The sequence below is a fragment of the Setaria viridis genome, chromosome 7, assembly GCF_005286985.2.
Source record: "Setaria viridis chromosome 7, Setaria_viridis_v4.0, whole genome shotgun sequence".
In the NCBI taxonomy this organism is placed as follows: Eukaryota; Viridiplantae; Streptophyta; class Magnoliopsida; order Poales; family Poaceae; genus Setaria; species Setaria viridis.
In genome coordinates, this window is record NC_048269.2 from 27,948,739 (window position 1) to 27,975,982 (window position 27,244).

The 27,244-nt window shown below is 47.6% G+C and overlaps 2 protein-coding genes and 4 pseudogenes across 2 annotated transcripts; 5 read left to right on the plus strand and 1 right to left on the minus strand.

Annotated features, from left to right (window-relative positions):
- Positions 1-1,831: 1,831 nt before the first annotated feature.
- On the plus strand, positions 1,832-2,642 carry LOC140223390 (norbelladine synthase-like; annotated as a pseudogene).
- A 1,590-nt stretch (positions 2,643-4,232) lies between these two features.
- LOC117863881 (uncharacterized) lies at positions 4,233-8,965 on the plus strand. The gene is made up of 7 exons (XM_034747786.2): positions 4,233-4,864; positions 5,446-5,520; positions 5,600-6,134; positions 6,602-6,990; positions 7,493-7,707; positions 7,799-7,958; positions 8,457-8,965. The coding sequence occupies exons 1-7, from the start codon at positions 4,454-4,456 to the stop codon at positions 8,586-8,588; spliced, it is 1,917 nt and encodes a 638-aa protein (XP_034603677.1). The 5' UTR covers positions 4,233-4,453; the 3' UTR covers positions 8,589-8,965.
- Positions 8,966-9,333: 368 nt separating this feature from the next.
- On the plus strand, positions 9,334-13,606 carry LOC117863882 (uncharacterized; annotated as a pseudogene).
- Positions 13,607-16,187: 2,581 nt separating this feature from the next.
- On the plus strand, positions 16,188-17,625 carry LOC140220137 (uncharacterized; annotated as a pseudogene).
- Positions 17,626-17,891: 266 nt separating this feature from the next.
- On the plus strand, positions 17,892-19,804 carry LOC117863883 (uncharacterized; annotated as a pseudogene).
- A 109-nt stretch (positions 19,805-19,913) lies between these two features.
- LOC117862862 (uncharacterized) lies at positions 19,914-20,570 on the minus strand. Its single transcript, XM_034746395.2, has 3 exons — positions 20,327-20,570; positions 20,074-20,162; positions 19,914-19,987 (listed from the first exon to the last, which is right to left on the minus strand). Exons 1-3 carry the CDS (start codon positions 20,527-20,529, stop codon positions 19,914-19,916), a joined length of 366 nt encoding a protein of 121 aa, XP_034602286.1. The 5' UTR covers positions 20,530-20,570.
- Between the last annotated feature and the right edge of the window lie 6,674 nt (positions 20,571-27,244).

Consider the following 27,244-nt stretch of genomic DNA (forward strand, 5'->3'; position numbering starts at 1 on the left):
TTAGGCCACATGACCCAAACCTCAGGAATAAATCCCGTCTGTTTAACTTTGGAACAAATTAGTTCAGAATAGGATAAGATACATCTCCAGACTCCAAGTGAAAGCGGAATGGCATCTTAGGATTGGAGTATATCATATAAATGATAGATTTTGAACTGAGAATTTCTGATTGGCACTCCTGTTGTATTACGCTGACAATGACATATATATCAATGTTAACTGTAAATCTCATTTTGCTATTGCCTGTAAAACTTCCACGAAGGTTAGTCTAGCACAGAGGATTTGCGTGGTGAGTTCCTTAGCATGACCACGGAGCCGACAAATGCGATGGAAGGGTGACTTCTCCATGAGAGTATAAGAAGGGGTCTTTCTGGCCTAAATATTTGCTACAGAATGTCCTGCCAAAAAGAAGGCTAGAACCAATGAATTCAAAAGAGGATAAGATATGGCTTGGACTGAAAGTAAAATGTCATATTTTTCATTGAGCTCTTTTAGGGTGTACAATAGTACCAGGTGATAGTATAGAATATAGATTATTTTTTATTGGTAAAATTATAATTAGCCCAACATATATTATTTGGGGATTTTTTTCGCACGTCATTTTCCCGCGCTGCGCCTTGGCGTCGTCGCCAGCCTGCAAGAGGAAGGCGGACGCTGTCGAACACCCTGAGGATCCGACTAGAGCGTGGCAGCGCCAGCTATATGAGATGAACAAGGAGGACGACGATGCCATGTTGTTCACCCAGATGCTGGAGGACGAGCTGGAGCTGCTAAGCTACTTCGACACAGAAAACCTGCCGGGAGGCGGCGAGCCTGCAGCGCCGGAGTACCAAGACCAGCCGAATGACGACGATGTAACGGAGATCAGCCTCGACGAGTTCTTGGGTTCTTCAGCGGCCTGCGCGATGCCGCCACGCGCTGCTCAGACGGAAAGCCCGCCGCCGCTTCGTGCGCCCAGGCGCCGTCACCTGAGCGAAGCAGCACACCGAGTGCATTCACCGACGACGACAACATGTGCGGCCTGGCATGTCCGCCGATGGACGACGAGTACGTGGAACTGATCTTATTGAAGCCCCTCGTGCAGTTTGATCCGGCCTGCTGCCATCCCACAGCTGGCCGTGGCACACGCGAGGACATCTGCGTCGCCGCCGCGGCTGCCGGTACGCGAGACGAAGAGACAAGGAAGAAAGGGAATTTGTCTACCCTCTCACATCTTTCCCATCGTATCCCTATACTACATATGCTACTCATGCATGCTACCTATACTACATCTTAAATGTCGGATCTTTACATACGAGTCCTTTTCGAACAGTAGTATAGGGTAGTATACAAGTCCTTTTCGTTTACTGTATATATATTTATTTTAATTAGAGTTCTGTACGGACACTCTTTGTCTTCATCTTGGGTGATGCTGACACCTGAAGATTTCGGTCATAAAATCTCATGTTGCTCCTTTCTGCAACTTCCACAAAAGGAAAGTCTATATGTACAGATAACTCAAATTAGGAGTAACTTAGGGGTGTTTGAATACGAAGTGCTAAACTTTAGCAGGGTCACATCGGATGTTCGGATGCTAATTAGGAGGATTAAATATGAGCTAATTACAAAACTAATTGCACAAATAGAGTCTAATTCGCGAGACGAATCTATTAAGCCTAATTAGTCCATAATTTGACAATGTGGTGTGCTAATGATAGATTAATTAGTCTTAATAGATTCGTCTCGCGAATTAGACTCCATCTGTGCAATTAGTTTTATAATTAGACTATGTTTAATACTCCTAATTAGTATACAAACATCCGATGTGATAGGTGCTAGCATGGCTACAGATCTCACCAAAGCAATGAAAGGGAGCCTTTGTCATGAGTACGAGACTGAACTCCCAGCTGCCGATGTGTGGGAGGTCTATGGAGGCCTTCTTGCCGGGCAGTTAGTTCCCCAACTAGTTCCTGAAGTGTATTCGAAGGTTGAACTTGTACAGGGAGATGGTGGCGTCGGAACAGTCTTGCTCGTCTCCTTTTCTCCAGGTTATAACCTGAACACATGAGCTTCCCGTGAGGTATGATATGATATTATGATCTCAGCTCCAACTAATTCCTTTTGCCAGGAACTCCCGGGTCTTCTACTTTCAAAGAAAAGTTCATCAAGATAGACAATGAAAACTACATCAAGGAGGAACTAATAATTGGAGGAGGCTTTCCAGATCGTGGGTTTCAGAAATATTTGATACGAATCGAGATTATTGGAAAGGAAGAGAAGACATCCATAGTAAGATCAACCGTAGAATATGAAGTTCATCATGGGCATGAAAACAACCCCCTGTTGCCAGTACCAGTGGTTTAGCTGCTATTGCTGAGGCCATCACAAAGTATACCAAGGAGAAGAAATCTCAAGCTCTGGGACAACTTTCAGAAGAACAAAGCATCCAACTGAATTGAACGCAAAACAAGATGGAGCAAAGCCCCTTCTACTTCTTATCCACTATGTTACTATCTATGTCTCGAATGTTGCTTCAACTTATTGCCCTGCATACTGCCATACTTGCACAGGCATGCATCTATATAAATATAAACAAATGGTGAGAAGACACCTTGTTTGCTTTAGGCGTGAAATTTTCACAATAATAGTAACACATTTTTTCTTGTCTTTTTTTTGACATACCGTTGCTTTAGCCTACAGCCGCTCTACTCTTCCACAATCATGAGCTATGATTGGAATTCACCCAGACAACAATATGATTAGCTTTACATTTCACAACCATCTAAAACAACCATTGCAGCGCCCAAAATTACAGTGAAACTCATTCAACTCCATCACGAGAGTTCACAGGGAATTAAGGGAAGAGCGAGAGGGTGACAATTTACCTGGAGCGAGCCCCATACAGTTGCCGGAATAGCTCAAGTGCGTGGCATGGCTGCCGGCCGGATCCATGGACCTGAGGTGGTGCGGGACAAGGGGTTAGTCGAATAGGGGTGACAAGGCGTGAGAGTACGGGAGGAGAGCTAGATGCGGCAAACAAAGCCTATGGACGTGATTGGATGGCTGGGCCTCCCCAACCTGCCCCCACATCCGTGAGCCAGGCCACCCCTGGTCAGGCCGGTTGCATACAACGCAACGTGATTGGTTGCATGCACGTATGGATACAAGTTGCTCCGAGTTATTGTTCGGTCTGCTGCAAAGCTAGCACTCCAGCAGCTTTTTTTCTCTCTGCACGCTTCCCCCAACGGCTCATTCTTGCACCACACGAGCCAAGCTCACAGCCGATTCTCACGTTTCCTGGAGCATGGTTGCGGGAGCATCTTTGCATGCCGAGAGCTTGGCTCAGTGGCTGGACCAGGCAACCAAACTAGCACTCCCTGCATCTCACGAGCCTGGTTCACCTCTGTAGGGAATCAATCAGGCCCTATATAACTCACCGAAGACGAGTAGTGACCCATCGGTGGCCGAAATTGATACGACCAGCACTGTAGCATACATATGGGGGTTGGGGGATGCGGATGTAAGAACAGTCAGTGTCTCGAGCTCGCCGATCCAAATCCATGGTAACGAAAAGCGTTAACTCACAGGATGTAAGAACAGTCAGGTCTTGTTTAGTTCCATAAATATGCAACCGTAGCATTTCGTTTGTATTTGTGAATTATTATCCAAATATTGACTAATTAGGCTCAAAAAATTCGTCTCGCAAAGTACAATAAAACTGTGCAATTAGTTTTTAATTTCGTCTACATTTAGTACTCCATGCATGTACCGTAAGTTTGATGTGATGGGGAATCTTCTTTTTGCATAGTGCTAAAGTTAGTACTTTGCGAGGGAACTAAACAAGGCCTGCAGTCAACTGCCGGTCCTCCAAAATTCCAACTTTAGCACTATGCAAAAAGAAGATTCCCCATCACATCAAACTTGCGGTACATATGTAGAGTACTAAATGTAGACGAAATCAAAAACTAATTGCACAATTTTGTTGTACTTTGCGAGACGAATCTTTTGAGCCTAATTAGTCAATGTTTGGACAATAATTCATAAATACAAACGAAATACTACAGTTGCGCATTTATGGCAAAATCCCAACTTTGACACTCCAACTAAACAAGGCCCGAGAGGCAGCGCTGCAGGTGGAACGGCGGTATATGCGGTTAGATGGGCCAAGCTCAATGGGCGGCCCGAAGCACAGCTCTAACAAGCCAGTACTAACATGATCCAACCTGCTTGCTAGGCTGCTACGGCAGATTCTTTGACGCCGGTGCGGTAAGGAAGTTTCTCGTCTCGCCAGCGCAGCGCGCGAACGAGCAGGGAAACCGGCCTGGCGGCCTCTTCCAAGCCGGTCGCGCGGAGATTCGTGTCTCGGAGGCCGTACCTCCCACGCCGGAACCACCTCACTGCTGACGCGGGCACGCCTCGCCGCCGCCGCCGCAAAACTCGATTCACAGCCGTACCGGCCGTCCGCCACCGCGAGATGCCTCGGAAGTCGTCCAAGGTGCGGGGCGCGGCCGCGCCGAGGCCTCACCTCAAGGCCGGGCCCCCAAACCGTAGCCCCGCCGCCGCCGTCGCGGAGGCCGAAGGCCTGCAGGTACCTGGCGACGGGGCGTCCGCCGGCGCCGAGGCCCTGGAGCTCCTCCACATCGACCCCGCTTCCGATGGTGATCCGCCGCCGCCGCCGCCTTCCGAGGCCGAGCCCGAGCCCGAGGCCCTCGCGCCGTCTCAGGCGCCGCCGGAGGAGGCGTCATCGTCTGGGAGGTCTGCAGCTGGCGGGAGCCTGGATGAGGAGGCTGTGAGGAAGCTGCACGAGCTTGCGGAGGCCGGTGGGGAAGAGGTGGCGTTGACTGAGGAGGAGGTGCACGCCAATGATCAGAGGCAGGAGGATGAGGTTATGCGTTGTTCTCTGATTCTCTCCCTTTGTGTTCACTCGTTGCTGGGCTGGCATTAACTCAAGAAGCAATATGTAGCAGGTTTCTGCCATTGTCATGGACGAATAACTGAAATTCAAGAGTTTGGCTTGCTGCTTGCTGATTATTGTGGCCATCTGATGATCGGCTGTGATTCTGTGTGCCTCTGTTTAGTAATTGGCATAGGCTTGTAGCCTCCTTCCTTTGTTCGAATAAACCATCATAGGCTCATCACATGTTTGGTTATGATTAAGCATAGCGCAATATGAGAGAATAAATGCACTCCATAGCGAGCGTCCCTCGCATACATTTGCATTTGTGTGCCAATCTAGCCAATACTTATTGCTGAAATAAGTTCCTTGGGTTTGTGCTCTCCCATCCATGACAAGATTTTTCCAAGTATGATTGACTAAATGACTACATACAACAAGAGCCAAATAGGACTACCAGAATAGAGTATTTAGATGCCTGTTAGTTACAATTATGCAATTATTCTTCTTTTCAACAATTAAGCCGGTGTTAGTCTTTTTTTAGTCTGATAAAATGTAAATCCATTGCTCAGATCTGTGCCCTTGAAGCAATTTTTGAAGATGCTGTAGTAATTTTGGACAGAAAGGGTGGGCAGCGTTGTTTCCAGGTATATCCTTTAGTTCAGTTTTCGGGTCATATTCTTTGTATCGTAGGAGCAATGATGTAATTTGCTAATGTAATTACAGGTCCATGTTCACATTGAGATTCCAGATGCTATAGATGTATCAACAAGGCTCAGTTATGGTGATGGAACATTAAAATATGGGGCAGCATCTGATGCTGGTGCTGATGCTGATGACCTTGTTTACAAGTTTAGAGTTGAGCATTTGCCTCCAATCCTGCTAACATGTCTCCTGCCTGCATCATACCCAAGTCACCGCCCTCCCTTTTTCACTATCTCCACATATTGGCTTGATAAAGGGATGATTTCGTCATTATGCCGCATGCTTGATATGCTTTGGGAAGAGCAACTGGGGATGGAAGTAACATATCAATGGGTGCAATGGCTCCAAAGTTCAACCCTTTCTCACTTAGGGTTTGGTGAGGAGATAGTATTGAGCAAGAATGATGTAACATGTGATGCAGATAAGCGTGCTTGTCTAGATAATGGTTCACCAAATGTTATAATTCCAAGGATGATGAGATACAATGACAATAAACACCATGAAGCTTTCTTACGTGCTATCCATGACTGCATGATTTGTTTCAGCGAGTGTCCTGGTAATTCTTTCATCTTTGTTGTTTCTGCGGTACTGTTTGCAGTTTTACGCAGTAGAAGTATGAAGTATCTGTCTAGATATTATCACGTTACCACTCTACGAGTAGTTTAGTCCCCAAGCATTCCACATAGTGCGAACTATCTGTCTAAATATTATCACGTTACCACTCTATGAGCAGTTTAGTCCCCAAGCATTCTTTTTTTTACAGAGATCACTAGGTACTGGAGTCGTAACATTTTACATGTTTGCATTACAGGTAGCAATAGACCTTATTCTGATTTCTTGGTAAAATAATCTTGAAAAAAAATAACTCCAATAGCTGTACTTGTTTGTATACCTTTAAAAGCATAGTGAAGTCTTCACCATTTGTGTCCAACTTGGATATGATCTGTATCCATTTCTTTTAACCCTCATTATCTGAATTAGTGCTGCTTCTAAATTTTTTTTATCTAATTCGTTTCTCATCAGGTGTTGATTTCATCAAACTTCCATGTCATCATTTCTTCTGCTGCAAATGCATGCAAACATACTGCAAAATGAATGTCAAGGAAGGAAATGTAGTGAAGTTGCTATGTCCTGATACAAAATGTGAAAGTGCTGTTCCTCCTAATGTATTGAAAAGGCTGCTTGGAGAGGATGAATTTGAACGTTGGGAGGGATTACTGCTTCAGAGAACTCTTGATGCAATGAGTGACGTTGTCTATTGTCCAAGATGCCAAACTGCTTGCTTGGAGGATGTAGTAGGTAATGAAGCAGTGTGTTCAAGTTGTTTATTCAGCTTTTGCACACTCTGTAGAAATCGACGTCATATTGGGGAGCAATGTATGTCTCCAGCAGAAAAACTTCTTATCTTGGAGGTATGAGAATTTCATTTCCTGTACATTTAGATCATACCTGATATATTCTAATTTCAGTCCTGGTATGACCATCATATAGAAACTTTGCGGTACTAATATATCTCGAAACAGAAAATAAGAACTACTTGGACTGCATTCCAGTGTCATTATGTTTATTCTCAGTGTTTTAAGTAGAAAACGATCATCAGAAAGGGTTACTGGTGGTGTTTACATTTTGTGATTATAGTGTATACACAATGCTTTATGGCTAGATGCCTTTATATCTTGTGACCAGCAACAAGATGTACCTGTAGCTGTCTTTTTTCCCACGTGCAGGTTGATTGTGGTAGGCAACATTTGATTTACTCCGATAATAGTGACGCTTTAATTTAAACTTCCTGGAGAAAGGCTGACTGATGTTTATTTCTTTAGTCGATACAAATTGTGACCATTTTGGTTGTGTTATCTGCTTAATCGTATGTTTCAAGATATTGCTGGGAATCTTAACTTTATTTTTATACAGAAACGCCAAGAATCTGGGCAAGTGCAAGCAGATCAGCAGAGGATTGTTGAAGAATTAAAGAGCCTGAAGGAAATTATGAAGGATGCAAAACAGTGCCCGAAATGCAAGATGGCCATATCTAAGACAGAAGGATGCAATAAGATGCATTGTTGGAACTGTGGGGAGTACTTCTGTTATCAATGCAACCGTGCGATCACTGGATATGAGCATTTTAAGTGAGTTATCTTTTAGTAATAACTAGATTGTGTTATTTGCTATATACTGTGGATTGACCCAAAAAAAAAACAATCATGTTTTTGCTTGCAGGGGTTCTTGTGCGCTGTTTCCTCAGGAGGAAATTGACAGATGGGAAGTGCAGATGAACCCAAGGGTTCGGCGCCAATTTGTTGCACAGGCGCACGCTGAAATGCATGTACAGCATGGTCAAGCTCATCTTTGTCCGACATGCCGTCAACCATCTCCAAAGGTAAGTAGCTAATTTATTTAAAAGGGTACTGAGGAGTAGCAATCTATGATGGGCTGAATGCAATAATGTATCTTTGCATGAAGACACCAAGATAGTGTTGTTTCTTGACGTCCATGCTTTTAGAAACTGTCTTGCCATACATGATTTTTACCTGTATATGTTTTGGTCTGGTCCATGCTTCGACTTTTTAGTTGTGATTATTTTTATAGCTTTCTATTGCAAAAAAAGTTCTGTTGAGTAATTTCAATAACAACGAGCACGGCTATGATTAAAATTTTAAATTGCGGATACTCCTACTGTTTATTTATATAAAGTAAAATAGCTGCTGATCTCCAGGTAATTTTTTTTGTCTGAACTAATACAAGCTAGGCTAAACCCCTCCTTGGATTCTCCTCGTGAACTTCTAACAACTTGAACTGTATAGTAATATTTTTGAACTGGAATTAAACTAGTTCCTTTGCATTACCTCTTATGTATTTGCTTTGGTAACTTTGGCAGGTCGGAAACAACAACCACCTGTTCTGTTGGGCATGCCAGAAACATTTTTGTGCCCTGTGCCATAAGCCTGTCCCAAAGACGGCACAGCATTATGGTCCCAAAGGTTGCAAGCAACATACGTCAGATCCCTGAATGAGGTTTTCCCATATGTGCATCGATACCGACACCATCGTATCAGTGAATTATCAGTAGTTCTGTGCATGTACACACATACCTGTCCCAGGATGTACTTTAGTCCGACGAATCCAATTTGTTGAAGAGAGCATGTTTTCAAGTCTACAACATCATTTTATCCACAGCAGCAGCTCCATGGTTTACATTCACGAATATAAACATGAGCCATCCATTCATTCACTACCTGCTGAATTTTTTAGAATACTCTGTATATTCAAGACGCTGATTGAACAAAAACCAATAGAACCAATTCTTTGAGAGGGTAGATTATTGTCTGTTGTTATTGATCTTGTACCAATTCAACGAAAGTGATCAATTTTATTTTTTTTAAGTTACATGTTTTTGGATCTTGATCTTGTTGTTCCCGATAGTCAGACATCAGACATTTTGAGTGGATGTCCTGCTGTATGTACTGTGGCTGCCATACAGTCATACAGACGGATCTCAACTGTTGTTCCTGAGTGAATGTTCTCCTTGTTTGCATCTTTAAGTTTTTATTTCTAACAATGATGTGATCTTTTACTACGGAATTCAAATAAGCAAAAATAGCAAAAACCAACATGCAAGTCAGGAGGGTTTTCAAAGATGTCCGGCCGGCTACTTGTAATGTATAGCCCGTAAGCAAATTTAAAGCCCTTAACAGGCCAAGTTCTACTAGTGTAGGAGCAAAACGGGCCCATTTTACCAAATAGACCAAACGGGGGTGGACGGAGACGGAAAGTTTTTTTTTTCCCCGCAACGGCGTCATCGGCCCGGATTCAGAGGGTTTCAGCGCGGGCGCGGCAGATGGAGAGCGCGCACGGAGGGGAGCGAGAGCTCTCGCCGGAGGAGGACGCGGAGAGCAGGGAGGGGCGGTTACTGCGCGAGATGATGCTCTGCGCTCGCCGGGAGGCGGAGGAGGAGCACCAGGTGCCGGACGAACAGCTGCACGCCAAACGACCAGCTCCAGCTAGACGAGGTACTACGTTTGCTCCAATCTGCCCCCCGTACGCCTCGCTGCTTGGGGTTTAGTTCCAAACTCCGAATCCATGCTTCGTAGGCACGCCTCGTATACTTGCTCGATCCATGCTTCGTAGGTACGCCTTGCTAACTACGGATTCGCCGTGGTTGGTGTTTTGTTTCGTTGCAATTGCAACTCAGCAGCGACGGATTATTGCCTTGCGACGTCGGCAGTGAGGGCTCGATGCAGCATGGGTGTACACAAGCCTCGGATTGTGCAATTTTGGTACGATTGGGTCGGGCGGATTTATCATGAGGCCAAAGCAAACTAGAGCGTCATGCCTTACTGAATGCAAAAAATGCTGTTAAGGCCCATCCGGACTTGGTCTTGTAGTCTTATTGTTATGTCCAGGTTGTGATGTGGATTGTGGAATAGCTGTATTTTAGATGCTCGACCAGAATACTACTTGCCACTCTGACAATTTGGTAAACAAGTCATGGCCATGTCCGCCACGCACACAATATGGTAACTATATAGAATTAGAACAGACAGTTATAGAATCAGGGCGACGCCTTTTGGGTTCCTTTGTACTGAGAATAATCAAATGATGTCCTCACAAAAAAGAAGAATAATGAAATGATTAAGTTGATGATGGAGCTGGAGCAGCATAGCATGAATTGTTTCAATGATGATGAACTTCAAAGTTTTCCTGCTGATGTGATCTTTTGCTTTAGATGCTGGCACTGGAGGCAATATATGGGGACAACATTAGCATTTTCGGTGAAAAGTTTGGACTGTGATCTTTCCAGGTACAACATTTTAGTTGGTCTCAGACTTCCTATCAGAAGCACACAAAATAATAGTGAATGCTCTGCAGATCCTTGTGCATTGTGAGATTGCAGATGGTATCAGTGTGTCTGCAGAGCTATTTCAGGGTGTTGATGATGACAGGGACAGTCGGTTATTTCACTCATTCAGAATCCAACATTTGGCTCCAATCTCACTGACATGTCTTATGTCTCTATCATATCCGAGCCGTCACCCTCCATACTTCACTCTAGGCGTACAATGGTTGGATAATGCGAAAGTTTCCTCCCTGTGTCACATGCTGGACTTAATCTGGAAGCAACAACCTGGACAAGAAGTTGTTTATGAGTGGGTGCAATGGCTTCAGAGTTCTGTGCTTTCTCATCTTGGTTTTGATGATGGACTAGCCATACACCATTCTGTTAGTATGACGGGTCCGATAGATGTTCGGGCTGTTGGAGAGATTGTGCCAGTAGAGTCTGTACTTCAGCGGTTGATTAGCTACAATGAAGAACAACGTCACGAATCATTTGTAAGTGGCCTTCATAATTGCACGATCTGTTTAAGTGAGTACGCAGGTAATTGGAATGCCCCAGTTAACACTTGGGGATACTCATACTCTTCCTTTCATGATTTTATCTCCATCAGAATTTAAATTGTTCGGAATTCTAGCGCTCTCTGTTACTCCTTTAATGATTAAGGATAAGGATGTCCAAACAGTGACAGTTGGCTACATTCCCCTATTGATTTTATGTCTCTTGCTACCTCATTGTTATTATTTTTTTTTCGAAAAATAGACCGGCAGGACTTCTGCCAGGCTTGTATTAGTAGAGTTTCCACCTCATTAATTGTTTTTCCTCTGAAACTACTTATCTTTAATCTTGATGATCAGATGTCAAACCTTGCACAACATAGCATTAAAGGTTCTTGTTGATATCATATAACATTTTTAATTAAAGATAAAATTTGTTATGACTAAAGCGTTAACATTTAAATGTGGTGGGGCCAAGGGTATCTAATTTAAGCTTCGGTACCAAGTTTCTAACTGAGAAATACTAGTCTACTGTCATTAGCTAACGGTCTGCTGTCATCTTGCTGGGAATAATTCTGAACATTAAAAGTTCCATCTGGTCTTGTCACTTAATTTTTAAATCCATGTCTCCCCTCAGGTGTTGACTTTATAAAACTTCCATGCCAACATTACTTTTGCCAGAGGTGCATGGAGACATACTCAAGGATGCACGTCAAGGAAGGCACAGTGCTGAAATTGCTGTGTCCTGATGACAAGTGCCGTGGTGATGTTCCTCCTCATCTGTTGAAGAGATTGCTAGGGGATGCAGATTTTGAACGATGGGAAAGATTGATACTTCAGAAGACTCTAGACTCAATGGCTGATGCTGCTTACTGTCCAAGATGTGAAACAATTTGCCTGGAAGACGAGGAGAACAATGCTCAGTGCTCCAAGTGCTTCTTCAGCTTCTGCACCCACTGCAGATTACGCTGTCACATAGGCGAGGGATGCGTGAGCATAACTCCAGAAGAAAAGCTCCTCTCCTTAAGGGTAACCAATTCCACTACCAGTCAATTCTCTATTCAAAATCTTGCAAAATGCTAGTTAACAAAAAAAAATCCAAAAAAATTAGCTTTGAATGTTCATTATCAGAGCACAATTCTAAATTGGCGTGCTATGAACATAAAGATTTGGGACGAGAGTTCTGAGCATGCTTTTCATTTTATGCAGGAACGTGAAAAGGTGCGTCGATTAAGCAAAGGTGACATTGAGAAGACAATTTCCTTGGCAAAAGAAATACTCAGCATCAAGGAAGTGCTCTGTCTTTGTGTTCAATGCCCTTACTGTGGCACTGGCATCTCACGCGTGTCAGGTTGCAACCATATGGTTTGTGGGAACTGTGGGCAGCCGTTCTGCTATGGCTGTGGGGTGGCAGGCTGCGGTGGCTGTAGCAGTAGCACGGCGAGGTATATGTTCTTATTATCTTGATCGAAGTATGGTTTGCCAAGTATCCTATCTGGTATCTACTCTCTTGATACCAAGGCTGAAGTCTGAATCAATGCAGAAATGACCCGGGGAAGGTGAAGAAGCTCGATGTTACTCCTTTGTTGACAGCACAGATTGATGCTGTTGAAGGGACACGGAAAGAACCAACAATAATGAGGTCCAGAAAATATCCATGCCTGAAGAGACAAGTTGACACGTGGCTTGGTCTATTTGTGATAAGTGATTGACTGGATGATTTGAGACTTTATCGGTTGAGTCCATATTCCATATTTGCTTGATTATGCTAACGGCTAACTAGAAGTGTGTGTTGTGTGCGTTGTGTTGTGGTGTTTGTGTAGAACATATCTTGTGTGTTGTGTCTCTTAGCTTGTGATGTGCAGGTGATGGATGCGACATGGCGGTCAGCGGCATGAGGTGAAGGTCAAGCGAAAGGTTCATGCTGATGTACTAGGGTTGTGAAGGGTGGACATGAGTATGCTTGAACTGAGGGACCTGAGGAGTCCAAGCGGAGTCATGGACGATCCACATGGTGCACGGAAGAGCAAGATTACACTGGCATGAAGATGGCGTCGGTCGAGTCAAGCGGGATAGAGGCGAGTCGAGTAGGCGGCCTAGGATCGGGAACAAAAGACTTAGAGACGTCGAAGGCTTGGCGAAGGCTGGGCATGCGTCGACATAAGTCACGTCGTGCGCGGCGTGCAAGAGGGTTTGACCAATTTGATCTCAAAACTAGGGGTGAGTCACGCCTGCGGGGTATGGTGAGTCACGCTTGCGGGGTATGCAAGAGAGGTTGACCGGTTTGACCTCAAAACCGAGGGCGAGTCTGGTGCGGCTGGACGGTGTCGAGTTGGAGGATGCGTGGCACCATCGCGAAGCTTGCGTCAAGATAAAGTGAAGTCGTGAAGGCGCCAAGTCCATTCGATGTACTGAGATGGTTTTACCCCTATATGATATTTAGGTTGTATGTTTCATGTAGGGGTATTTTGGATATTTGCCAAATGCCTATATATATATAAGGAGTAGCTGTTGGAGCAGCCACATCTCTCTTGGGCTCTTTGTGGTAGCTTCTTATTTTGTTTCGGTGAGTTTAGTAGGGAAAGGGAAAGTGGAGTAGATCTTTGATTTGATTTTTACCATCTTAGTTTTGATTGTGTTTAAGAGTAGCTTGTAATCAAATATGGTGAAATAATTCAAAGATCAAATTCGTGGACTTGTTCTATCTTCTCAAGATCTAAAATTTATCTTTTTCGAAATTTTCGGAGATAATTTTTGGGATTTTTCGTTCTTCACGTTTGGCTGCGTATCCCGTAAGATTTGTTGAGATCTTTTGTCGCTAGAATCCTTATAAGCAATTTTGGTATGATCCTCCTCAAATCCATCACAGATTTGGTATGAATTTGAGGTTTTCCCCAAACCGGTTTCTTTGTAGGGCGTTCGGTTTTCTCTAAAATTCGCGATGAATACTTAAGCTTTTCGAGATTTTTTCTCTTGGATCTATTAGTCTTTGAGGAGGTTCTCCTATATCTCAAGTTTCGTTTCGATCCGTGGGGTTTCGAGAGAGGACTTTTGATTCAAAGTTGAGCTTTGTTCGTCGTGTTCTTGCTCTGTTCGTCTCTGTCCTTCTATCGGGCTGCGGCACGCGCGCCAGGCGCGACGATGCTGCGCTGGGCTCCACAGGCCGGCACTCACGGACCAGGCGAGGCAAGCTGCACGCCAGCCCAGCCAGGCACGCCGGCCCAGAGCGGCTCAGGCAGGCCACGCTAGGCCCAGTTCGCGGTGCTGAGCAAGCCGGCCCGGTCGAGCAGATCAGCAGCAGCGACCAGCCCAGGCAAGCTGCGCACAGGTAAGCAGCTGGATGCGCTTCAGTTCACCCTGACAGCAGAAGCAAGGTTTGGCCATTATTCAGAGATAGTTGTTTTGATTCAGGCGTGTCACTTTCAAGCTACAGGAATTAATCATTGTATGCATGCTTTTGACCGTGTGTGCCTGATTAGTTTAGTAGTTGATGAGTTAATCGATGAACATACATGTCTGAATGCATGAGCACTTGTTTAATCCTTGTCTATGCACGTCTGTCAGCAGTAGCAATGGTTCAGTACTTCTCTGTTTTGCTTAGCAGCTCGACTGCTCATTCAGTTCTGTAATGAGCAGCTCTGTTCTTTTCTCCATGGCCATGAGACTGACAACGGGTGCAATGCAATAGTGCAGCTCAATTTAATCTTTGCTTAGTGGTATTGCAGGTTCTTTGCTTGGTCCATGTTACTTGCTTATGGACAAAGCTCTAGCTTTCATTTACTGCCTGCTACAGCCAATGCTTTTGAAGTGTCTGTGTCTTGCAACAGCGAATCAATTTCTGGTTGCTTGAAGATAGTACTTGTTTATTCTAGCTGCTGTTGGTCAAGATTGTACTTCAGAAACAAATCAGTGTGCATGCAAGCTTTTAGCTGGTCTTTTCCTTTTGAGCTGTTGTTCTCTGGTTAATTTCAATTAGCTCTTTGATTTGCTTCTGCTACACTTTGAGCTTTTCTAATCGTTCCTAGGGTAAACTAGTCACGAGTTGACTGTCATCTTAGCGATTAGAGCGAGGTGTGTTTGGGGTGGCAATAGGGAAATAGGCTTGTTCTTGGAGAGAATTTTTAAAGGCATCCCCCCGTTCCTTCAATGCCCCAGTTGCCACCAACCAAATTCCAAGGTAAAGTTGTTGCGGCTTTTCTCATCATATGCATTAGTCTCTCTCTTAGTGTGATCCCAAGATCAGATTATCCAGTTTATAGAATCTGAGAAAATAAAAGAGATCTAGGTATGTGATGCATAATGCCTCATTTTCACCTTGATGATGGGAATGAGGACACTGTTCTCTAGTGCGAGCAGGTGGGAAACAAGAACCATATCTTCTGCTGGGCGTGCCAGGTTCACTACTGCGCGTTGTGCCGGAAGGTAGTTAGGAAGTACGCCGAGCATTATGGTCCCCGAGGATGCAAGCAGCACAGCGTCAACCCCTAGATCTCCCAACTTTGAGAGAGGAAGATGCGACTGTGAATCGTAAATTCGTAATGATCATTGGTGGGAATCAATTTGAACCGCAGTGGTGGAATTCTTATGTGTTTACAACAACCTCGCAATTGCCTGTTTTTCTTCCGTGCCGTATTGCCGTTGTGCATAGTAGTTTGCAGGAGCAAATACTCTCCATGGAACGTGTATAGTATAGAGGATTTGGAGATGAGTGTATTCGAGACGGCGGCACTTATTTGGTGTCTGGGGCTGGGGCACCTCATGTCATCTGCTACACTAGCTGCAAAGCTTTGCTAATTGCTGGCTGTATAAGAGTTTCTTCAAGATGCTGAACTTTTGTTGCTCCCTCCAAGCCTTTGTGAAACACTCCACCCAAACTGAGTGGAATCTGGCATGCATGTCATTCCCTTTCGCTTCTTTTACTGGCCGTCAGTAGGCTCTGTTTGACTGTTTCTTTCCCTTTTCTTTTTCTCCGAGTCGACGAGTCGCGCTTGCCCATACTATTGTGGGCCGCGGAGACTCGGGCAGCTCCTTTAGCCCATTACCACACGATTGCTGCTGGGCCTGTTAAACCCCTAGCAATTAACAGTCCATCCTAATAAAAGACCCAAAGCGAAGTAGAGATACGCCCGCCGCCGTCCTTCGAGGAACGGAGTTGAACTGAAGCTCTTTACTCTGCAGTCTGCACTCTGCAACGAGTCAAACGGAGCGCGACTTCCGCCCCGCACTTCCTCACTTTCCCGTCCTCCTTTTCCGCGGCGGCACCGAGCGCAGTCCGCGCATGGAGAGCCCGCGCGCGGAGCGAGAGCCCTCGCCGGAGGAGGCGGCAGCAGCGGCGGAGAGCAGGGAGCTGGCGATGCTGCGTGAGATGATGCTCCACGCGCGGCGGGAGGGGAAGGAGCCCCGGGTGCCGGACGAGCAGCTGCGCTCCAACGACCAGCTCCAGCACGACGAGGTGCTGCTGGCTACTTTCTCAGATCAATCGTTACTACGCCTCGCCACTTGGGATCGTGTTTTCAGGGGTGGGTGGCCATTACTTATTAGACACCGGGTTCGGCGAATTCGATCGCCGCCGGGGGTCGCTTGCGGCTTGCCTGTTTGGAGTTGGGATGCGCTCGGAGTTCCAGCAACTTCACTCATATCCCTGCATCTTACACATCTACTTCTTCACATACGCACCTCCAACTCCAAGCCTCGCCGGTTCAAAACACTGGCCACGGTGCTGTGGTTCCAAGTGTTGCCTGGAAATTATTGGCATGTGTGATGTGTGTACGGTGTACAAATCCTCCTGGGTTGTTGCTTTTTTTTCCTTATTAAGTGGATGGGTGGACATGAAGCATAAAATCCTGAAAATCTCGAGCCATCAACCAATGCTTTTGGGATTCTTTTGGGACACATGATATGAAGCGATGGAATTGGTGAAAAAAAAACGATGCGGAAATGGTTTCAAAGACATGTAACCTGCAAGTTTGCATTTTTGGTGAAAAGGCTGGACTGAGATCTTTTGAGGTACATTCTTTATTGGCTTAGGACTCCCAGGAAATAATATGTATCAGAAACACAACGAAAATTGTGATCAACTTCGATTTCCATTGTTGGTTCTTTTCAGATCCATGTGCATTGTGAAATTCCAGATGGTGTCAGTGTATCGGCAGAACTATTCCAGGGTGATGATGACAATGACCTGAAAAGTCAGTTCTTTGACACATTGCCTCCGATGTCGCTGACATGTCTTATGCCTCTGTCGTACCCAAGCCATCACCCTCCATACTTTACTCAGTGTGCAATGGTTGGATAGTGTGAAAAATTCCTCCCTTTGTCAAATGCTGGACTCAATCTGGGCACAGCAACCTGGACAGGAAATTGTTTATGAGTGTGTGCAATGGCTGCAGAGCTATGCACTTTCGCATTTGGTTTTGGTGATGGAATAATCATTCGACAGTCAGATATGATGATGGGTCCTGTGGATGTTCGGGCTCTCGGAAAGATTACGTCTGTAGAGTCTGTCGTTCAATGTTTAATTAGCTACAATGAGGAGCAATGCCATGAATCCTTTCTAAATGGCCTTCATGATTGCATGATTTGTTTCAGTGGGCATCCAGGTAATAGGTATGCTCCAGTTAATACTTGGGGCACACTTGCTGATCTCTGCCTTCTGCACATTTTTCTTCATTAGATTATCTGTACTTCAAATTTGAATGTGCTGTTTTTTAAATATAATGCCTTTTCCATCATCTCATAACTTACTTTCCAGATTCATATTCAATTGTAAGATTATATACTACGTTACAATAAGCAAAATATAACAATCAGATAGTTCTTGTCCAAAAATTCATGTGTTCATGAGCTACCTTAGGCCAGTCTGAATGGGAGTTTCATAGAAGTTGCATGAACATTAAATTTGTTGCCACATCAGCAAAATTGTTTACTTGACAATGTTATTATGAGGGGGAGTTTCATCAGAAGAGAGAGAAATTTCATCCCCATGACACTCAACTGGCATAGTTACCAAGTTCTCAGTCTTGGTAACTGTGCAATGAAACTGTCCACTGAGATTGGATTTACTGAATGACCGTGGAGATTGCAAGTTCCATCGGGTCTGGAAACTTATGGAAAATCCATTTCTTTTGAATTTTAATTCCCTACAGGTATTGACTTCATAAAGCTTCCAAGCCTGCATTACTACTGCCGGAGGTGCATGGAGACTTACTCAAGAATGCACGTCAAGGAAGGAACAGTGATGAAACTGTTGTGTCCTGATGACAAGTGCCATGGTGTTGTTCCTTCTTATCTATTGAAGAGGTTGCTAGGAGATGCAGATTTTGAACGCTGGGAAAAATTGATACTTGAGAGGACTCTAGACTCAATGGTTGATGTGACTTACAGCCCAAGATGCGAAACAGCTTGCCTGGAAGATGAGGAGAATAATGCCCAGTGCTCCAAGTGCTTCTTCAGCTTCTGCGCCCTTTGCCGAGAACGTCGTCACATAGGAGATAGATGCTTGACTCAGAAGAAAAACATCTCTCCTTGCAGGTAGCTAATAAATCTATCAGGCTATTATGATCTGTATGAAATCATGCTAAACACTCATTTTAGTACCTGTTAGGTTTGATTGCCCACTGTCAGATTCAAGGTGCGTGCTTCAAATCCAAGCAATGGCAATGTTGACAAGAGCAATGACTTGGTTAGTGAATTTGTCAATGAACTTGTCAGCATCAGGGAAGCACTTCGTGATGCTGTTCCATGTCCGCATTGTGGTATCGCCATCTCACGGGTGTCGGGCTGCAACCACATGCTTTGCGGGAACTGTGGGCTCGAGTTCTGCTATGGCTGCGGCAAACCTATGCTAATCACAAAATGTACTGTACACTCTTCTGAATGTACTCTGCCGTATCTAATCTTTATAGCGTCTCTGAAATAATGCTCCTCTTTGAAAGTGAGCAATGCAGAATTGATCGGGAGGAACAGAGGAGAGCGGTGCAGGATTGCAGGCTGATGTCGTCAAGCAGACACAGAAAGAAGTAATAACAGTGCAGCCATTCAGAAATTATCCGTGCCCGAATTGTCACCAACAAAGTCCCAAGGTAAAGTTGTTGCCGCTTTTGCATACTATAATGTCATATGATTCCAGATGATCAATAGATTTGTTGTTCTTACAAAACTCTTTAGATATAGACCGAGATGTTGTTTCTGCTGTGACCAAGGTAGGAAACAACAACCACATGTTCTGCTGGGCGTGCCAAGTCCGTTACTGCCCGCTGTGCCGGAAGGTGGTTCGGAAGAGCTCGGAGCACTATGGCCCCCGGGGCTGCAAGCAGCACACCGTCGACCCCGAGACCGAGATCCCCCAGCAAAAGGATAATGAAACTGTTTCAGAAGTTCAGAAATTTTTTAATGGTGATGATCAGGAGCCACTACTGGGATTCCGCTTTTTAGTAAAGGGGGTTTAGTACCGGGGTAAATAATCGGTTCTAACTCGTTTTGCTCCAAAAACAAAGCCTCACATCATGCACAGTTCATAGGATTCGAACCCATGACCTCATACCTTATGCTAGCCTTTCTTGTCATCCCACATACACAGCACATGTGATGGAGGTAGATATGCTTTCCTTTTGAAGTAACCCACCATGAACCTTCAGTACCAGATCATAGCACCACCCGGTACTAAAGAGTAGTAACGGGTGGTGTTATGACCCGGTACTAAAAGTTCCGGGATCTTTAGTACGAATTGTAACACCACCCGGTACTAAAGGTTAGTACCATCTGGATCGTAACACCATCCGGTATTAAAGGTTAGTACCGCGACCTTTAGTACCGAGTAGTGTTACGATCCGGTAAGATTGTTTTTCTAGTAGCGAGCAATACCTGACATTCTCACTAGAGCAGGAAGTAACTGTGCCAGCGCCATTCCATGTATAAATGATACAGCTTTAGAGAGCATGATTGCAGTTATTTTCGAACCCGCCGGGTTACATAACATCTCATCAGCCTAATCCAGTGTAAAATTTTAGAGGTGGCCGTCCGTCTCTGGAAGCGGTGTAGGGTCCTCCTCTAGTGTGACTTTCAGCACCCCTGGGACTTCTGCTCATTGAGAACGCATGGATGCACGTCAAGACGTTTGACATGTGAGTCATCAAATTTTTTGTTCCAAAATGGATTTAACTCACCTGATAGTCGACGGGCCTGGTTGTTGGTGAGGAATGCGCTGAATGTCCCAAGCTCAGTCTCATACATCACGCTCCGTGCTGCCTCGACGCTGAGGTTTAAAAATAATAACGCGTGTAAGGATTAGTACAAAATACGGGTAAAAACTAAAAAGAGGGTAAATTTTAGGCAATGGAGTTTATTTCGAATGTTATTATTTTTTTGAAGAAATAGTGATTATTATATTTGGAGAGATCAGTGAAGAACCAAGCCGACCTGCCGAGCACTTTGGCGAGCAGGCGGTAGTTGTACTCCTCGGGGTCGTTGTCGCCGCGGTCCGGGACGCGGACCGTGGCCTCGAACAGGTGGATCTGCTGGCCTCTCGGCTTAGGCTGGTCGACGGCGGCGGCGCTGGCGGCGACGGCGAGAGCCGCCAGGACGGCTAGGAAGGGCGCCATTTTGCCGCAGGTCGTCTTCATGTTTGCACGGCTTGCAGCTGTTGGAAGATTTTTTTTTTAATATGTTTCGCTCACTTGAGGCAGTGAGGTGAACCGTGGGGGCGTGGCCATTTTTATAGGGTGCGTGTGCCGGTGAGTTACATTTTCTTTAAGCGGGAGTTTGAGCTGTTGCATAAGCTCATTGGAGATCAACGTTCCTGGTGTCCATAACTGATGTCATTATGAGCAGTGGTGCAAATGCTTTGAGCAACAGACGCGACAATAGCCAGCACCGGCAACAAGCAAATTACTATATGGAAGAAGTCTAGATTACACCCCCCATCTCTTCCCCTGGTATAAAATCCAAACCCCAACTACAAACCCATCTGACGGACCCCCCAACTGCCCAAACCAGGCACACGCCCCTGGTTTCTGCACACGGCCCAAACCAGAAATTGTTGGCTCAAGTGCTGAGCTTGAGCACACAGCTAGGCCTTTTTTGCCTGCACTAACTCGACACAACAATGTTGCACAAACTTAGAAATTGCGAGACGCAGAACAATATCAGGGGGAAAAAAAACCTGATTGCTTTTGACATGCATGAATGAGGACTAAATTAGCTGCCGCATGTGAATGAACCGTCAAGAAGACAGTCACGTGCCTACTTCTACTACCCAGTTACGCTGTCAGATTCATCGTTCGGCAAATTAAGGGAAAAGATCCATGGTGACAACAAATGAATGCAAGATGAAAGTTCAGGCCTTCAAGAGTAGGGACCTGAGAAGATGTATCAAGAGTAGCGACCGCTCTCTCTTTCAGGACAATGTCTTGATGGCTCCCTCCCCCTTCCCCTCCTCAGGTCCCCACGACCGCCCCGACCGTCCGCCACCCCGGCGCCGGCGTCCACCCTCCAACCTCCTCCTCCAGCCGTGGCCCGCCCTCTCCTACCCTGCTCTTGCCGGCCGCAGAGCGTTTTACCATAGCGGTAACTCCAGCGGCCGAGGAAGCGGCTCCGATGGAGGGACGACACTCCCCCCTCTCCAACGACGAGGACGCAGATGGGGAGGGATCCCCCTCCTACCGCGACATCCTACTTCGGCCGGTGAAGGAGGCCCCCCAACGACGGCGGGTGCCTCGACCTCGACGGTGCTGCAAGCTAGGTACCCCACCTCGGGCCCGGCTGGGTCCGTCCATGACCGACTTGGCCCGCGGGACAATGCTCGCTCTGGCCACCACCGGCAACGGTGCCGCGGCCAGACACGGTTGGTTCATGGTCTCTCCCTTCGCCCGGAAATCCCTGCTGTTGGCGCTAGAAATCGGTCAACCGAATCCCAGCGTCCGACACACGACCCGGGAGAATCTGCTTAGCTCCTATTCGGGTGAATGCCCTGGTGCGGTTCGCGCGGCGTGCTAGCCAATCTGACCTGTTGATTGGCAAGGAAGAATACGTGTCAGGTCCAGAAATCACGATCGGCTAAGTTTCCGATCTCGAGAGCTTATCAGCGAATCGGCCGATTTACTATAATAGAGAAATCGGCTATAAGGCAGCCTGATTTCTGTAGCCTTGTAGACAGGGAATTACTAAAGTAACCGATACAAAGCTATGATAACAACACTAGGAACAGATCTAATCGGCAATAGATGAATTTAATAACAGAAGGTAAATGAAGCCGAAACTACCGATTCCTAGCTGGATAACTGGTGATAAAGACTAGAAAGACAGGTAAAACCTATGAATCTAGCAAATATCGATAACTAGTGAATAAATCTAAACGAAACAACAGCGATACGCCCGAAGTTAAAGCTTAGATATTACTCGATAAGCGGAACTTACAGAATCGGCCGGAGATCAAAATGATGCAGCCCTGCCAACCCGCACGAACTCGTGAAAAAGAGAAAAAGTATTGGCGAAGTCGCCTGCTTGAAAGTAAGTACGAGGAAAAAGTAGTATGTTGTATTGATTGGTTGATCACTACAGATTTACAAAGTAGCTATTTATAGCCCCGTACAGATAATTTCTTAACCGACTAGAATTCTATCCCTAATTCAAACAGAAAACAAATATCTACAAGCACTTTTCGTGCTAGGTTGGTTACTCCACGCTTCGTGGGCTGATTTCCACCTCATCCTTCTATTCCTTTCCAAGCCCATACAGGCCCAATTAACCCATCCTCCTAATCGGCCGATTCCTCATCGGCAAAAGGCTACCGATTGGGACTCTGGTATATTCGACCCGAAGCGAGACAGAAGTCACCGGCCGATCTCACACTGTAGCACCATTTGGCCGATTCCCAACTGTGCTTCTCCGATTCCCTCTCTTCTTGGCGCCGATTCTACTAGTGACGAAATCTGGCGTCAACACCTGCCCACAACACCTTCGCCGCAACCGCCTACGCTCCATCCTCGTCCAGCCGCGATGGGAGCTGAGCCCACCGCGCCGTGATGCAGAGGGATTCACGAAGGTGTGGAGTCACCGCTCTGCTCGGAGGCGTCGACAGCGCCGCGCCTAGCACCAGCAGGCCCCTAACCCCCGCGGCACCGCGCATTTCGGCGGAGTTCGCCGACCGCTACCTCAACTGTCTGTCCTACTCACACATGGTCACCCAGTGTCGCCTCCCTACCAAGTGCTTCCGGTGCCGTGGATTTTGGCATCTGGCCCGGGACTGCAAGTAGCTGCACAACCCGACGAGTTCCGCCTCCTCCGTGGCCCACGGCAGGCGCCGCCTAGTCCGCTCACGCCACACCTCGCCGCTGACGCCAATGGGCCGCGCCACGCGTGGTCCCATCCATTTCCTGGCTTAGGGTAGACGCTGCCATGTGGGCGCCGCCCGGGATCATCTTGCGGACTCCGAGCACGCCAGTCGCCGTCAGCAGCCGCCACCGCTAGGAGCCTCTCCTCTGCGATGCCAGGCGGCTAGCCATCATGATCAGTGCCCGTGTGGTGGTCCGTGCCAGTCGCGGCCGCGGCGTGACCCTCCACCACCACCACCATCGCGCATCCCACGTGATCTGCCGGAGTCCTCCAGGTCCAAGGACGTTCCTTTGGAGGAGCAGGCGTACGATGACGACCTGCCGATGGGCCATCCTCTACTTCGCCCTGACCATGAGGTCTGCTTTCTCTCGCGGTCGACCGAGATGGACACGGAGGAGGAAAAGCTACGCTTCGCCCTCTTGGCAGCAGCGCCTGGCGAACATTAGGACATCTCGGTCGAGGCCATGAGGCACGCCATTTAGGAACTCCCGGAGATCGACGACGACAACTTCATCGTTCGACGCTTCGCTCCAGAGAGTTTCCTGTTGCTCTTTGCATCCCAGCATGCCACCAGGGACGGTGCCATGCACGGCGGGAGTGTGCCGGTTGGAGCAATGCATCTCTTTTTCTGGCCATGGACCCAGCTTGTTCGTGCAGCTTCAGACACAATGCATCACAAGATGTCGCTGGAGATTGAGGGGATTCCGACGCACGCATGGGGCTGGCGAGCGGCCAGGAAGATCCTTGCATCATTCTGTTGGATTGAGAGCTTGGACCCCTCATCAGAGGACCGTTCGGACATTACTTGTCTCTCGCGCGTGGACAGACAATCCGAACAGGATTCCCAAGCAGAAGACATTGATCATCGCCGAGCATGAACTACATGTCGTCTACAATGATCCAGATATGCAGCGCATATTCGCCAATGTGCACCCCTACCTACGACAGAAGAAGGTCCCTCAAGCACAAGGTCTTGGTCCACCTACGGCGCATTGCCGACTTCGGCCCTCGCTCAAGATTGTTGTTGCTCGGCCCCTTGCTGTCGTCTAGCGATGGGGATTCTGGTCATGACGGCAACCCAGATCGAGGCTACGGCGAGTCCCGGGGAGATGGAGGTCCCAGTATGCAGGGTTTCCATTGCCCTCACGGCATCTCTGATGGGTCTGATGCCTTCTTAGCCTAGGGATCCGGCGGCACTGCCGATCGCGGGGGGCAAGATGGATTGTCACCGACTGACGCCACGAGAGTGGCCGCTGAGGAAGTACCAGGCGACTCAACCTCGCTAGAGTTGATGGGGATCGCGGAGCAGCTGCCGGCTGAGGAGAAGGATTGACTGGTTCAATTGCCTCCGCCGCAAAAGTGGATGGTGACCAACTTGCGTTGTTATCAAAGCTAACGCCCCTAGCCGGCCAGCTACCTACCCCCTGCCAGGCAACGGTTGTGCCCTGCCCCACAGGCAAAAGAAGCTTTCCAGAAGCGGAAGCGGACAACCCAAGAGGAGCACCCGAGGTGTCTTTTCAGAGCTGGTGGCCTTTGAAGTCCAATGCCCAACAAGAGGCGCACACGCGGCTGGCACTGTGGACCCAATGCCGTTTGAATTCGAAGCTCCACCACCAAAGCTGATCCAGCTGCCAAGCTGCCCGCGGGACAGTGGAGGATCACCTCCGCTGACGCTAGCTGCCACGTTCAAGACATACAGGCGACGGGTGCGCAGCATCGCAGCTCCGTCCCCGGACCGAGCCGCCCTACCAACTCTCGTGACACTCAACTTCGAATCGGCTGCGGAGCCATCAACCGACGCGCCTGGAGTCGAGCCAGTCCTGCCTGGCGAGCCGGAACCGAGTCTAAGCGGGATAGCCATCCAATAGTTGGGCTGGCTGACCAAATCAATGTTGGGCCGAGCTCACTCCCCACTATCTCACAAGGCCCACAGGCTACAAGAAGGCCTAACGAGAACCGGAAGAGCAAGAAACGTGCTAGGGCGTAGCCCAACCTGACCCTGGAGGAAGCTAAGACGGCCACGACAAATTTCCTTGCCAGCGTGAGCCACGCACCTCAGGCACTGTTGGCCTCCATGTCGGCCAGGGATGGCCGAAACGCGGTGACCTCCAACTCCACGACGCCGACCACGTAGGGACCCCAACGAAGTGGACTGCTGGCAAATCAGCCATTGAACTCCATAGTTCGCACCTCCAAGAAGGGAGAGGTTCTCGTCATGCACAAGTTAGGCCTCTGCCAGGCGGATGGACTGGTGCCTGGGCAACCTCGCTACACCCCGTCTTCCAAAGCCGCACCGCCCAGCCCTTCCGAGGGGCGGACACGCATACACGTAGCACCCTACTTACACTTTCGTCCTCGCTTCGTGTAAAAGGGTTAACCTGAAGGTGCCATGGCTGGTTGACAAAGGCTTATAAGTTGGCTCCACCCTTGCTCAACTAGCAAGGTGGTACTAAACATGCGCACATGCGCTCATTGGCCACACTGGGCCAACCAAATTGAACTAGGTGTCATATTCACCCCCCTCAAAGAACCCGACGTCCTCGTCGGTACCGTACGTCCAGTACCGGCGCCATATGCCATGCCGTGTGTCCCATCCAGAGCCCACATGAGCCATGCGCTATATGCTCGCACACTGCCCGTATGCGCAACCGCGAGGGTCGGTCCAACTCACCCACACATGGGCAAATGTCCAGGAACGTTCCCTCTTAGCGCACGACCGTACGTCCAGTGCTTGCGCCATATGCCATGTCGTGTGTCCCATCCAGAGCCCACAAGCACCATGCGCCATATGCCCGCACACTGACCCGTACGCGCCAAACGCGAGGATCGGCTCTGATACCATTTGTAACACCCTGTCTTCCAAAGCCGCACCGCCCAGCCCTTCCGAGGGGCGGGTCACACATACACATAGCACCCTACTTGCACTTTCATCCTCGCTTCATGTAAAAGGATTAACCCGAAGGTGCCATGGCTGATTGACAAAGGCTTATAAGTTGGCTCCACCCTTGCTTTGAGTAAGATGGTACTAAACATGCGCACTTGTGTTCATGGACCACACTGAGCCAACCAAATTGAGCTGGGTGTCACACTCGCCCTCAGCTCGCGTCAGTGTTCAAGGGACCTCTTGATGCTCGATACTTCGTTGCGATCCGAGACATCTTCCTGGTGGCCCAGGTCTTATCTGATGCTGATCTCATGGCAGCGGCGGTTCAAGCAGGAGGTGCGATCAGCGTCTGCTGACCGTTGGTAGGATCGTCCAGTCGGTTGTTCCAGTTCCATGGATCAGCAAAATTACGACATCCTGGTGTGGAACACTCGCAGATTGAATGCACGGTGCCGCCGCGACAATCTCTGCGAGGTTGTCAATCGCTGTAATGCTACCATCGTTTGCATACAGGAAACTAAACTCTCTGTAATCTCACCTTTCCTAATTAATGAAATTCTCGGAACACGATTCTCGAGCTTCGCTTACTTGCCGTCGATCGGGACCAGCGGTGGCATCCTCATTGCTTGCCGTGGTCCGGAGTCTTCCTGTGTAATGCTGCACAAAGGTTCTTTCTCCGTCTCTATCATGATCGAGGTCAAGCAACCGGCGTGCATTGGTGCCTCACAGGAGTATACGGACCACAGGCAGACGTCGACAAGGTCCAGTTCCTGGATGGGCTGCATTCAATCCAAAATTCCATCTCATGCCCATGGATGGTGGCGGGAGATTTTAATCTCATCCTTGATGCTACTGACAAGAACAATCTGAACGTTAACCGCCGCAACATGGGTCGGTTCAAACGGTTTGTCGATGAGATGGAGCTCAAGGACGTCCACCTAAATAGACGACACTACACATGGAGCAACGGGTGGACGAACCCAACCCTCAAGAAGTTGGACAGGGTACTTGTCACCGTCGATTGGGAACTGGCATACCCCCAGTGTGTGTTGCAAGCCCTGTCGTCAGATATGTCAGACCATTGCCCACTTCACCTAGCAACGAACGGCGCATTCTCTCCC